Below are 12,988 nucleotides of genomic sequence, written 5' to 3' on the forward strand. Positions count from 1 at the left end.
AAAAGTCCGTTTAAAAATTTTGTTGTCCCTGATCCAAAATATTTCAATCAAAAATTTTCTTGTAGGCTTTATATCTGGATAACTACATATAGTGTAGCCAAACCCAAACTATCAGTTAATTCAGTATGATTTGCTTATTCCCGTAAAAGTACGAAAACTCGATTTAGGGGCCATTCAGAAATTTTGTGGCCCCTGATCCAAAAACTAATTATTGGCCAAGATCGCAATCTTTTGATGCATTTTTTAATCATTCCTAAAATTCTTGTTTACGTTTTAATTTTATTTTTAAAATTAGTCCCAATATTAAAGTCTTCAAAGATATTTCAGAACATGATAGATTATATGCATTCCTATTACTGTAACTGGAATTGTAGTATTTTAAGTGAAAAGGCCTCTAAACTTGTAGCAGTATCAAATTTAATGTTATACTACACTACAAAACAAACGAATTCTTTTTCGTACTTCAAAATGCAAATAAGTCAACACAGTATTTTAAATATTATTTTCAAATATGTTACGTATAATACTTGTTACCTTTTTATTTTTCAGGTTGGCTTGCAGGGTTGTATCCAGCATTTTGGCTTGAATATACTAAGGGACATAAGGTAAGTCATTTGGCTTTGGCCAAAATAAAGAGGAATTTTTGTTCTCTGTTTCAATATCAACTTCTTAATTTAGAAATTAATTAGTCAGTAAAATATAGTTGAATACCATTCGTCCTAGCTTTGGAACTTCTTGTATACAATAAAAGACAAATTCTGACCAAAACATATATTATCTAGTAAATAATAGCGTTACAGTTTCGACAAAGTATCTTTGCTTTCATCAGACACATTATCTTGAGATCATTATATTATCTTTGCCTTCATCAGACACATTATCTTCAGATCATTATATTATCTTTGCCTTCATCAGACACATTATGAAATACACTTTCTAAGACTGCAGCTTATATACTTCTAAAAGTGACTGGATATAGTATGATACGATTTCCTTTCATTTTAAGAAGTATATAAGCTGTAGCCTTAGAAATTGTATTTCATAATGTGTCTGATGAAGGCAAAATTAATTTTACGAAACTGTAACGCTATAATTTATTAGATAATATGCCTTGGTCAGAATTTCTCTTTTATTGTACTGTATATACGATACAGTTACAGGTACTTCTACCGTGTATTTCAGAATAAGGCTTCTGGCCTACAAAACATTAATAATACAAATACTGAGACTTCCATGGATAATTTTTGAAATAACATTTTTAATTTTATTTGTTTGAAACTGAGTTATAAATATCTATAAAATGAATAAAAGTACGTCAGAAATACGAACAGAAACAATTGTTGAGAGGCACAGTAACTCAGTGGTAGAGCGTTCACTTCTAATGCAAGGAATATCGGATCCTATCCTAGGTCATGTGAGTTTGTGGTGACAACATCATGTCTGCGAGTTTTCTTGCGGTTCTTCCGTTTCCTTCCCCATTTTCATTCTACCAATTCTTCCATATTCATTGATTTTCATTAATCATCCATTTCCTGCAAGATATAGGGCCTAACCGTGGAATATGAAATTGAAAGATGAAAAGAAATAATTATTACTTTCATTAGCAAGGGACGCGGTGGCTCAGTGGTAGAGCGTTCACCTCCGGTGCTTGGGGTCCCTAGTTCGGTCACAGCTCGCGCCGGGTGGATTTTGTGGTGGACAAACACCGTGCTCGTGGGTTTTCTCGGGGTTTTCCCGTTTCCTCCCACTTCCTTCATTCCACCATTTCATTCATTTCTCATAATCACCGTCTCCTTTAGCTAAACCGGTATAATCGTGGGACGTAAAACTGAAACATTTTATTTTTTTTTACTTTCATTAGCAGGTGAGATCCTCTATTTAGTACTAATATCAGTTTGACTTATTATTATTATTATTATTATTATTATTATTATTATTATTATTATTATTATTATTATTATTAAAATTGTTGAAATTTTTGTTTCATCGTACTCATTTGACTGTATATGGTAGCTATCTTATTATTCTCATTCAAAAGAAGGATAATGGAAAATTAGAGAATAAATCAAAACATTATTGCCAGATTTAGGAAGTGCACGGAATCCTTATTTGGAAATAACGAGAAATATGGTTATTTCAAAATCAAATTAAGATTGTAAAAATTTAATGTAATTTTATATTTAACTACCATTAATTACCCGCTTCGCTGGGTTAAAATACGAAAAAATAGTAATATGATCCGTTAGTCAGTCACGTTTTACTATTACTAAAGCGCTCTCTGATATCGGTCGTTTTCCATCACTTTTGTAATTCTTCTTCCTCCTCCTCCTCCAACATGCTGCGTGGCTGAATTTGGATTTAATCCTCATCGGAAGTGTCATTGTTCATCTCAGCGACCCAGAAAACTATGGATTCGGCACTAATATCGGTCATTTCCGATAATATATATATATATATATATATATCCCTCTCTCCCAAATTGCGGGGCTGAATTTGTATTTAAAACGCATTGAAAGTGTCACTGTTCTTCTCAGCTTCCCTGCAAACTATAGGTTCGACACTAATATCGGTCATTTTCGAACATTTTTAAATATCTCCCCCTTCCCCTTCCCTCAGTTGCACCATCAAAGTGATATGATAAAAAAAAAATCCCAGATTCGAACCTCATCTATGTTGAAAATTTGATCGAAATTGGTCGTTTTGTTCAAGAGTTATAAAGTTTTACTTATTTTTTATATCTCCCCACCTCCAAACGTTATTAGAAACATCACAAATATAACAGACTCAATTTTCAGCCGATTTAGAGCATTCCGAACATATTTTGTCCGCCAAATTGGATCAGCCATTCTGAACTTTTAACTTTAGACATCATCATTGTTATCAGCGACCTCGAAAACTCACGAATACATAAACCCATGCAAATTGTACGCTGTTTTCATATTTTGACAAGGTTGTTAGAATTCAAACCCACTTTGCAGCATTGCCATCTTTTGCAAACCATACTTCTCAGCTTTAACAAGATACCGAATATCTTGGTCAGTAAGTGACTTATCGATCTTACATAACCACGGTACTGTTCCTTATGCACTACCTCCTTGCATTATAGGTTTTAAATCATACTGCATTACTGACCTTTTCCGAGTTGTGACTTTTCCAAACTTTTCTTTTCTGTTCATGGCAACACTTTTAAACGGAACCTTCTTGACTTGGAGTCAGCGTAAACATTCTTGTCAATATTTAATTTAAGAAACGTTAGTATAAAACGTTAGTACATCACTCTTTGTGTGTGTCACGGCGTTTGCATGTAACACATGTTTTACATTATTTCTCGAAAAGTTTGCAACACTGATCTGTGTTTATAATCTCTTTTGTCTTTATTTTCATTGCTGCTTCCAATGATGATATCCAGTTTAGGTCATTCGATTTACAAAAACACAACTTTCTCTTGAATTGGCAACACTGTTCATCCGGTGATGTTCGTCAATACACGGGAAGATGTCATCCTTTTTCTAGTTGCTTTGTGCAAAGTTTTGTTTCTTTGTCTATTTTAGTTTCTTCGTTATCACGGCTAGACATTCTAAATTATATTATAATGTGGAAACGTCATTTCATGCTAACGTTCTCGTATGTAATTGATTATATACTAGGGTTAACGTTCTCGTAGGGAGCTGCTATTTCACTAATGCGTGTTTACGGTCACATAGAATACATTTAGCGGGTATTCGTATCGGAACACGAAATTACCCTAAATAAGGGACACCCTAAAATAAGTAAATAAATATATATAAGAAGAAGAAGCTGCTAACTTCTATCTTTAGTGCGAAGGCCGTTAACATCTCTTATTTCATAACACAACTCCCTTAGAATATTATCAATTACATTACCTTTTCGAGGTATAAAGGAGAGTGCTTCTCAGAGAGTGCCTAGAGAAATTATTTCTTCCTAGTATCTTCAATACTATGCTTTAACATAAGCTACCTAGATAGATAAAAATGTGAACATCAATAAATAAATCTTAAATCTTAAACAAGTATATATATAAGGATGGCTCAATATTAGTAAATATATATACAGGGTGGCCCAAAAGTAGCTATACACCCCTATATTGATCAAGTATATTATTCTAGATTATGAGTTTATTTGCTTCGGCTGTTCCGGGCTTGAAGTAAACAGACATTAAAAACAAATAATAAAGAAGCTAGGTCTACATGTTTGATAACAATAAGAAATGATATTAAATACAATGAGCAGACCAATACGGGACTGTATACCTAATTTTGGGCCACGCTGTGTATATATGTATATGTATGTGTGTGTGTGCGAATTTCTCCCTTGTCATGGATCCAGGCTTATTCTGTATAGTTAAATTATCTAGAATTTACATTTGAGGCGTTCTCGAAAAAAAAAAAAAAAAAAAAAACGAAGAATTTAAATAACACATGAAGGGGACACACAGAATTACATTATAGCAGAATGAGTTGCAAAAGGTAACCATCCGATGCACAAAGAGGCTGTTTAGCTATTTTGTTCGATGATTTCATTTTTCGTCTTTTGAATAACAATAACAATAATAAGGATGTAACTGTTGTGCTGCTGTACTGATCAATTAGAAAAATCGAGTTTGACGTACAAGTTTGGAATGTGAGAAGAACTTAACTAAAATTTTTTACGCCAGTTGAAGAAGGTGAACATCTTCGCCGAAACGGCATTGGATCTAATTCAAAACCGAATGCACATTGTGTTTGTCTACCAGAAAGCCCATTTGGCGAGGGCTGAGACTATTATTATCATTATTATTTATATTGTTATTTAAAATACATATTTTTATTTTATTTGCGTCCTTCAGCTTTCACATGGAAACTTAAAATCGCATTTACCAATTAGTCACGCATTAGTTGTAATCTTTGAAATGAAATCTTTAAGTTTTATGTCCCACGGATATGCCGGCTAGGCGACAGGAGACGGTGATGATGAGAAATTGATGAAACGATGGAATGAAGAAAGTTGGAGGAAACTGAAGAACCCCGACAAAAACCCACGCGTACGGTGTTTATCCATCACAAAGCTCATTTGGCGCGAGCTGGGATCGAACCAAGGACCCAAGCAACATAGGTGAACACTACTACTGAGCGACCGCGTCCCCTATTTGTAACTTATCGAGATGATGCAAACGTGTAAATAAAACAGTATGGCACCACTCCACATTCCAATGTTATGGTGAACCAGTTGAATCTAAGGGAGGTACTTTAAATAAGGGATGTGCTCATTCGCACTCAACAGTGTGTGTTTAAAAAACGTTTGATTGTATCTGCGTCGATTGATACTCATGCGACTAATGTGAGTTTTACTCATAGCACTGGAAACTATTTTACGATTTCAACCACATTTACTTTACAGAGTTGTGTTTGTAAAATTTTTGATTTTCGTTGTTTTCTTTTCAGAACTTCATAAAAGAAGGAGGCATATACCATCATCAACATCATCAAAATGAGAACTACGAAATGTTGCTAAAGCACTTCGAGAAAATATCTTCACATCTTGTATCGATTGACGAGAGACTATCTCAGCTGGAAGGAAATAGAAACCATGTAGTTTGGATGGACAATCACTTGGTTAACCATTGGAAGGTTCCACCATCAAATCATAATTTGGAATTAGAGAAAAGGATGATGCAGTATATCCAAAAGCAAGAGCAAATGGATAGAGAAATGCAGGATTTTCGGCAATCTATGCAATATCTTCAGGTACACATTTCATCAAGTTTTCAATTGTTTTGTTCCGATTAATTGCTGTACTGAATTATCAAAAGGAAAGATTCAAAAGTACTAATTAGATTATTTTTATTAATTCGTTACAATATGCAAAGAACATGTTTTTAAATATGCACTCAACTCACTAAGATTCAAATATCCTCTGGATACATAGTTATTAAGAGAACATTTGAATCTTGGTTGGTGATTTATATTGTAATGTACCGCATGCTTGTGTTTACAAATATTCTACATGTGCTCCTTTTTATAATTGGCAACCACGTGTTCCTTACTATAGAATAATACGATTGCAGACGACGGAGACAACAGCTACACCAGCAGTCACAAGATGATGAGGGAACAGCAGCACCACAGACACACTAGAGCGCCTATATAACTGAGAGGATTCCATGGACAGCTATCAGTCTCGGCTGGTCAATCCCTCCTTTAGCTTGCTTGGAGCTCTAGGAGATGCCCAACCAAAAATCTCTAGATTGTTTTGGAACTCTAAGCTTCCTTTTCTCCCGCTTAGCTTGCTCGGAGTTCTGTGGCTCTTAACCTCCTCTCTGCTTGCTTCGGAGCATTGGGGATTCCTAATCCACTCCACCTAGCTTACTCGGAGCTCTGTGGAGATCCTGTTCTAGGTGTTCGGGCTTTGGGTCACCTTCCTCTACCTTATATTAGAGAAGTTGTAGTATTTCTGTATATTTTAAACATGCGTCTTTTATGCACTGTAACAAATTATAATAAACAATTAAACAAATACCGAAGTAGATTTACATATTTATGAACAGATCATAAATAGCTGAAATTATTATTACTATTAAAAATTGAACATTGGAGAGATATTTAAATGCTTTTTTTATTAAGATAATTTTGTTTAATTTTATGAAGCATGTTTATTTTGTTTGTAACCCTGTGTAACGTATTCCTAATGAGATAAAATCTTTCTTTCTTACCATCATTATTCAATTAGAATTACTGGCTTAGCTTGTAGAAAATGCATAAACTTGAAATAGAAGACCATTTGTAATGAATAAAATATAGTTTATAACTATTAGAAATAAATACACATTACTAACAAACATAATTACCTATTATTTTGTATTTGATAATCAATGTACATAGTCATGACATTTTTGAAAAATTATATTGCATGTTCTATAATATGTACGAGATGTCGTTTTGAGAAAAAAAAAAAAAAAAAAAAAAAAAAAATGATATCAATATCATCTTGTAGATTCAACATGGTAATAATCCAATGCATTGTTAATTTTTGTATTTCTTGTGCGAAGGATAATGGATGTAGGTATATTTGGTAGCATTTATTTGTTCGTCATTTGTTAATATTTCCATTAAAAATGTTTCCGAACATGTAAAACGCTTCGTACAAGAAGAAAATAAAGCGCATTCGAAGCTGAATAGATGATTACTCCTTCTGATGAGACTTGTCATCTGCTGAGATATCTTAGACATTTTAGGGAAGAAGTGAAGCAGCTTCATTGAAAACAGGTGATCGTGACAGGGACAAATAACCTAGATGCTGATTGCTGACGTCTCTAATACGTCAACTATCAGTATTTATTTTCATCCTTTATCACATATACTGCTCATAGAATAAGCGTATGGTTTGGACATGTTGGAAGACAACATACTATGTATACTGCTTTATATATATGAAGCTCTTATAAAACTTTAGTAACTGTTCTCGGGGTATCAGCCAGGTGAAGGTATTGACATCCGAGGTTTCGAATGCAGACATCGCATTCATCTTATTCATCTTCAGGGATTGTAATGAACAGATCGGAGACGTGAGCATGTATATACGAGACGATTTAGGGGCAGAACTATGAATGAGGGCTTCTGATTGGCTAACAGAAATGCTGGCTTCTTTCTGTTGGCTGAAGGTTTGCGGGGAGTATCTCTCTCTCTCTCTCTCTCTCTCTCTCTCTCTCTCTCTCTCTCTATATATATATATATATATATATATATATATATATATATAATGCGTGTTTGTAAGCTTAAATATTGGTTGTTCTAATTTCAACATTAATAATAATAATAATTATATATGTATATATACATATATGTAAAAATATACTTTAATTCATTCGTTGTATATTAATGAACTAAATTATTTTTCTCTTTTTTCTTTCACTAGAAGCTAATACTAGTGGAAATGAATAGGAAAGAAGAAAAATTAAAAGGTATGAAATATTTGAACTATCATCTGAACAATATTGTGTAAGTAAACATTTAACAAAAAAGAAATTGATTTTCAATTACCTTAGGTGTGACCACTTTATAGGGTCATTGCTATCAAAGTATTACAGATAATGTTTCGTGGCTTTAAGGCTAATTAATTATTTTTCTCTTGCTAATCGAGGAATTCACCAAATAGAAATAATACTGTAAAGAGACATATAAATGTAAAATTTGTATAAAATGCAAAACACTTATTGTAAGCTCCTGTGTTTAATGAATTTTCAACCTGATTTTCGGTTATTATAAACTACAGTCTGAGCAATAAAATTAGTCCAACAACAAATATAATTAGATTGAAAATTTATTTTAGGAACTTACAGTGAGTATCTTTATTTATTTTGTGTATCTCTTGCAGACATTACAAACTTATATAGAAAAGTAAGTTGGAAATTTTAGGACAATGATGCTACCAGTTTAATTATATGTTTAATATGTATCATGCATATACCTAAGCTTATTTCAATCCCATCATTTGCTGACATATTAAACTGATCAGTACATACGAGGGAGTCAAAAAAATAAAGGGACCGGAGAAAAGGTACGTGTGTACATTTATTTTAATGATAGAAAACTGAAACATACATTATATTTTTACATAATCTCCCTGCACTTCAGCGCACTTTTCTCAACATTTCACATTTTTTAAAATTCCGTCGGAAGCACAGTTTTTCGGTTCCAATTGTAACCAATTTTGCACTGCATCGATGACTAGCTGATGGTTGACGGTTAAATTTCTTAACTTCTGGTGATGATAGGTGTTTCTAAATCATCCTCGCAGCCTTACTTTCCGGTTTGTGATGATGTACCCAAGTTTCATCTACAGTAACGATTTGGACTTAAAAAAAATCCATCTCCCTCGCGACGATAACGGGATAAATGTTTACGAGAGACGTCCAATCTCTGTGCCTTATGCTTCGCGATAAACAGCTGTCACCATGCTGCACTTGTATTCGACGAATAATTTCCGCAGGTTTAACACATTCCGCAAACAAAAAGCGAATCACTACCCTCATTTCCTCGTTGGGGCAGATCGACAATGGAGCTGCCGTATTTAACGGTCTGCTACAGTCCAACGACTAACGCGGGAAAAAGAGTGACATGTTGCATAGAAGTGTTGCAGACGACACTAATTCAGCGTTGGATACTAGCAGTGTTACCAAACCCTAGTGCGAGAAATTGCAGAAGTCGCTTTACTTTTTCACTTGCCCTCGTATATTATAAGATGCATTGTGGTTATTTTTTTTACGACAGCTATTTACTATTTTATTATTACTTTCTTTTTCATTATTGACGATGATTTGAAGTTGATATAGAGTATTCAAAATGTATTTCGTTTATCATTATTGTCGTTTTATTTATTTTATTTTTCAATAACACCACGTAAAAATGTTTGATATGTTTTAAACCTAATTTACATATTTCTTTTTTTCGTTTTTTCATGGTTGTACATTATGTATATATTGGTTAATAGTCTCAGAAAAAATTTCTCTCTTCGCGTGAATGAATACTATTACGAACTTCTAGGAGTGTGCAGGAATCATATATGTAGGTGACCAGTTTTTTCTTTCTTCTTTTCGGAAGTCTTTCGTTTACATTTTCTAGAGGCCTAAATAGTGCGTTCGGGTTTGCATAGAGGTCGACAGATAACACTCTGTTCATGTATCACAATATTGCGAGCGGTGATGATATTTAGTAAGAAACAAGCAAAAAGGCTAATACTCACCGTAAAAAAAGCCGAGTTTTCTTCTACATGTAAGGAGCGCTTTCCAAAGAACCTTCCTCCATCAGTTTACTTAAAATTCAAAGAGGATTTAAAAACAAGAAGGAGAATGTGGAAAGGCAAAAAAATTAAAAAGATTAAGAAATGTAAAACACAAATCTTCTGTCAAAAATTAAACACATGCGAATGGGCACTTACTGTCATTGTTAAGTACTGTTCACTGTTTTCTTTTCTTGGTTTCCAGATGGTAAAAGTATGTAGAAAAAGATTGCTCCAAAATCATATTTATTTCTCCCTTATCTAAATTAAGTACAGGTTTCTATTTATGGATGTAATATGATTCTTTGATTTTTCGTTCTGTTGCTGTTTTGCTTTCTCAATTCAACATAAATCTTACTCTGTTCATGTGTGAGCTTGCTTTTCGGATTGAACTCTAAAAGTTGTCTCATCTCTTGATTTATGAAATTTTTCTGGAAAATGTTCTGTTAGCATTGTAGGAGGACATAATATTGGACAATACATGTAGCTGAAACATAACCCCTTTCCCACTAAAGTTGTATGTGGTTCGTGTCCTGCAGTTCCCTAGGAGGGCTTACGCATTTACGTAGGAAGAGTAAAAGTGTAGTCTCTCTCCGATCTGAATTTGATCCCACGAATATCCCTGTATGTGGCCAGGTTTACGAGATACTTGCCTTGGCTGATGAAAGAATTGGAGTGCGAACAACGTATTTCTGGATATAGTAAGTTCATATAGGAAATGTGGTGGCATATCATTTTTATAAACACACGAATATTCCTATAACTATTCTATTATGCCTTGTTTCCATACTGTCAAACTAAACACAACAACACATTGAACAAGGATATGTGATAATATAAAAAAAATCACGTAACAATTTCACAGGGTGTCTACTGGTCATGAAAGTCATGAAAGTCATGAAAAAGTCATATATTTTGCTTAGTGGTCATGAAAGCCATGAAAAAGTCCTTTATTTACCCAACTGGTCATGAAAATCTGAAATCTCAGAGTATATTTTTATACTTCATACTGCATGTACTGAAACAGTTGTATCAGGTCAGTAATTGTGAGAATTTCCCCCACCAGTTAGTGCTGGCTAACTGGTACTTTACTGTCTTCCTAGCTGCTCCCCATTTCATCTTCGTCTCTGTAATATAGTAACAACTTTTTACTGTCCAACTTTCTGATCTGCTATTTCTTTACTTTAAGAAATGTAAATTGTGTATTTTTGGGCCTTTAGACTTATGCAAATAATATTATTCGTTTGTGTTTGCAGATTTTAAATTTGATTATCTATTTTTTTTTTTTTTTTAAACGAATTTCTTTTATAGTTTGTTTTGCCTTTGGGCAGTTCTCTGAGTGCTTAATTTCAGACAAATTTCTGCTAGATGGAAACTTCAGAACTTGATGGAATTGATGTTCAAATTAACTGTGAAAAAGAAGTTGAACTTGTGATATTCAATCAAGATGTCCATTTTTGTGTTCACTTTTTTTAAAGTTTTGATGTGATACTAGTATGCAGACTGTGAGAAAAAAAATATTTGTAAAAGTACCCTTGAAAAAAGAGAAGAAAGAAGGCATCAGACCCCATCCAGGATGAAGGTCCCATTATGTTCAAATTCAGTAGGTCTTATCAGTATGTTTATGTACGCTAATTTCAAATATGACACGATGGAAAAGAATTGTATATTTACGTAATCAGTCTTTTCTTGTAAACGAAAATTATAAATGTAGAATTCAGAGTACATAAAATGCAGATAAAAAACCTAGCTGAATGTAACGGGACTGTTCACAAGATTTTTTTTTAAAAATCTATAGAACCTGGTAAGCCTTAAACCCATACTTGAACCGCAATTAAAAATTTGTTTACTGCCTTTTAAATTGCTCTTGCATTTTAAAATTAGTTGTCAGCTAATCGACATTATGTACATTAGACAAATAAGAACATAATTTGATCTTCATCTTAACCGATGCACCACGGATGGTAGGGGTTTATTATTACTAATGGTAAATTTTTATCGCCATGGTCATGAAAATTTGAACAAAAAGGTCATGAAAAGTCATGAAAAAGTCATGAATTTACTTTCTGGTATTCAAGTAGACACCCTGTTTCAACACAATAACTCAACTTTATCATCAAACTTCATTATCATATAGCCTTGCGCAGTGTGTTGTTGTGTTTGGTTATGAATATTCCATGTAAAAAAAAAATGTTGTAATAATAATAATAATAATAATAATTCATTTTTTTCCTCAGAAGAAAATATCATGAGAATATGTCATGATAGCATAGTCGCGTATCACTTTGACAAAACAGGAATGGCTGACTTTGCTTTGGAATCAGCAGGTAAGAAAGAAATTTATTTTAATTCACGGAACATAGTTTGAATTTTAAGCATAAAAGGCCATTTTGTTTGTATATATTTTATATATATACAGTATAATGAACTATAGCACTTACATATTTGTCTGTGGCTTCATATATTCGCTTTTTCAGTAACATTTCAGAAGTAAATCAATTTAAAATGTAGTTAAAGAATATTCATTCATTTCTAAATACTTGCAAAAGAAAGAGAAAATAAGTTATGTAAATATACATCACGTCTTATTGAATTCCAAAACTGTAAGGCACACTAAAAAAATATTTTTATATTTTCCCTCAAAATAATTTGAAAATAAACGTTGCAAATGATTTGAAATTTTACTGTGAATTCATCTCGTCGTTGATACAATATATATGATTCTTTTGCATATGTCGGAGAAACGGAACAAATCCATCCCATTTCGCTTGTTTTAAGAGCGTCAGCACAGCCATAAAGTTTAAGCTCCGCCCTATTTCCTCTTCTCACGTGGTCCCTTCTGTCAACTGAAACGGATTTATTTTTTTAATCACGAAAAATTTGTAATTACATTGTGCGTAAGGACAGGAGTTTAAAGAGATGTTCTGTGAGGCAGGCGGTCGCTAGAAAGAGCCAAGTTAGAACACGTGAACAGTAACACCAATCATCGTGATTTACACTACGTTCTCAAATCCCTGATGGAGATTAATCAGTATTACAAACTCCGTATTAAAATAACTGAATTTCGGTCGTTCCTCATTTCGTATACCAGAATAAAAGTGCATATTTTTTTCTTAATTATTTTTCTTCGTATTACAAAGATACATGACTTTGTGACCACATGTAGAGCCGCCCCTGCTCTAAAACAAAACTTAGGGTTATGTTTCAGATTTTT

At 33.3% G+C, this 12,988-nt stretch overlaps 1 protein-coding gene across 2 annotated transcripts in view; it reads left to right on the forward strand.

Annotated features, from left to right (window-relative positions):
* Window positions 1–12,988, forward strand: part of LOC145665011 (uncharacterized) — a 54,481-nt gene that overhangs the window by 24,746 nt on the left and 16,747 nt on the right. For both annotated transcript variants that reach the window (XM_081732204.1, XM_081732203.1), the window contains exons 7-10: window positions 550–605; window positions 5,442–5,744; window positions 7,912–7,957; window positions 12,012–12,101. In XM_081732204.1, the coding sequence (XP_081588330.1) occupies window positions 550–605; window positions 5,442–5,744; window positions 7,912–7,957; window positions 12,012–12,101 (495 nt within the window). The remainder of the gene's footprint in view (window positions 1–549; window positions 606–5,441; window positions 5,745–7,911; window positions 7,958–12,011; window positions 12,102–12,988) is intronic.

This window comes from Thermobia domestica, chromosome 11 (assembly GCF_964235325.1).
Source record: "Thermobia domestica chromosome 11, izTheDome1.hap1.1, whole genome shotgun sequence".
Taxonomy (NCBI): Eukaryota; Metazoa; Arthropoda; class Insecta; order Zygentoma; family Lepismatidae; genus Thermobia; species Thermobia domestica.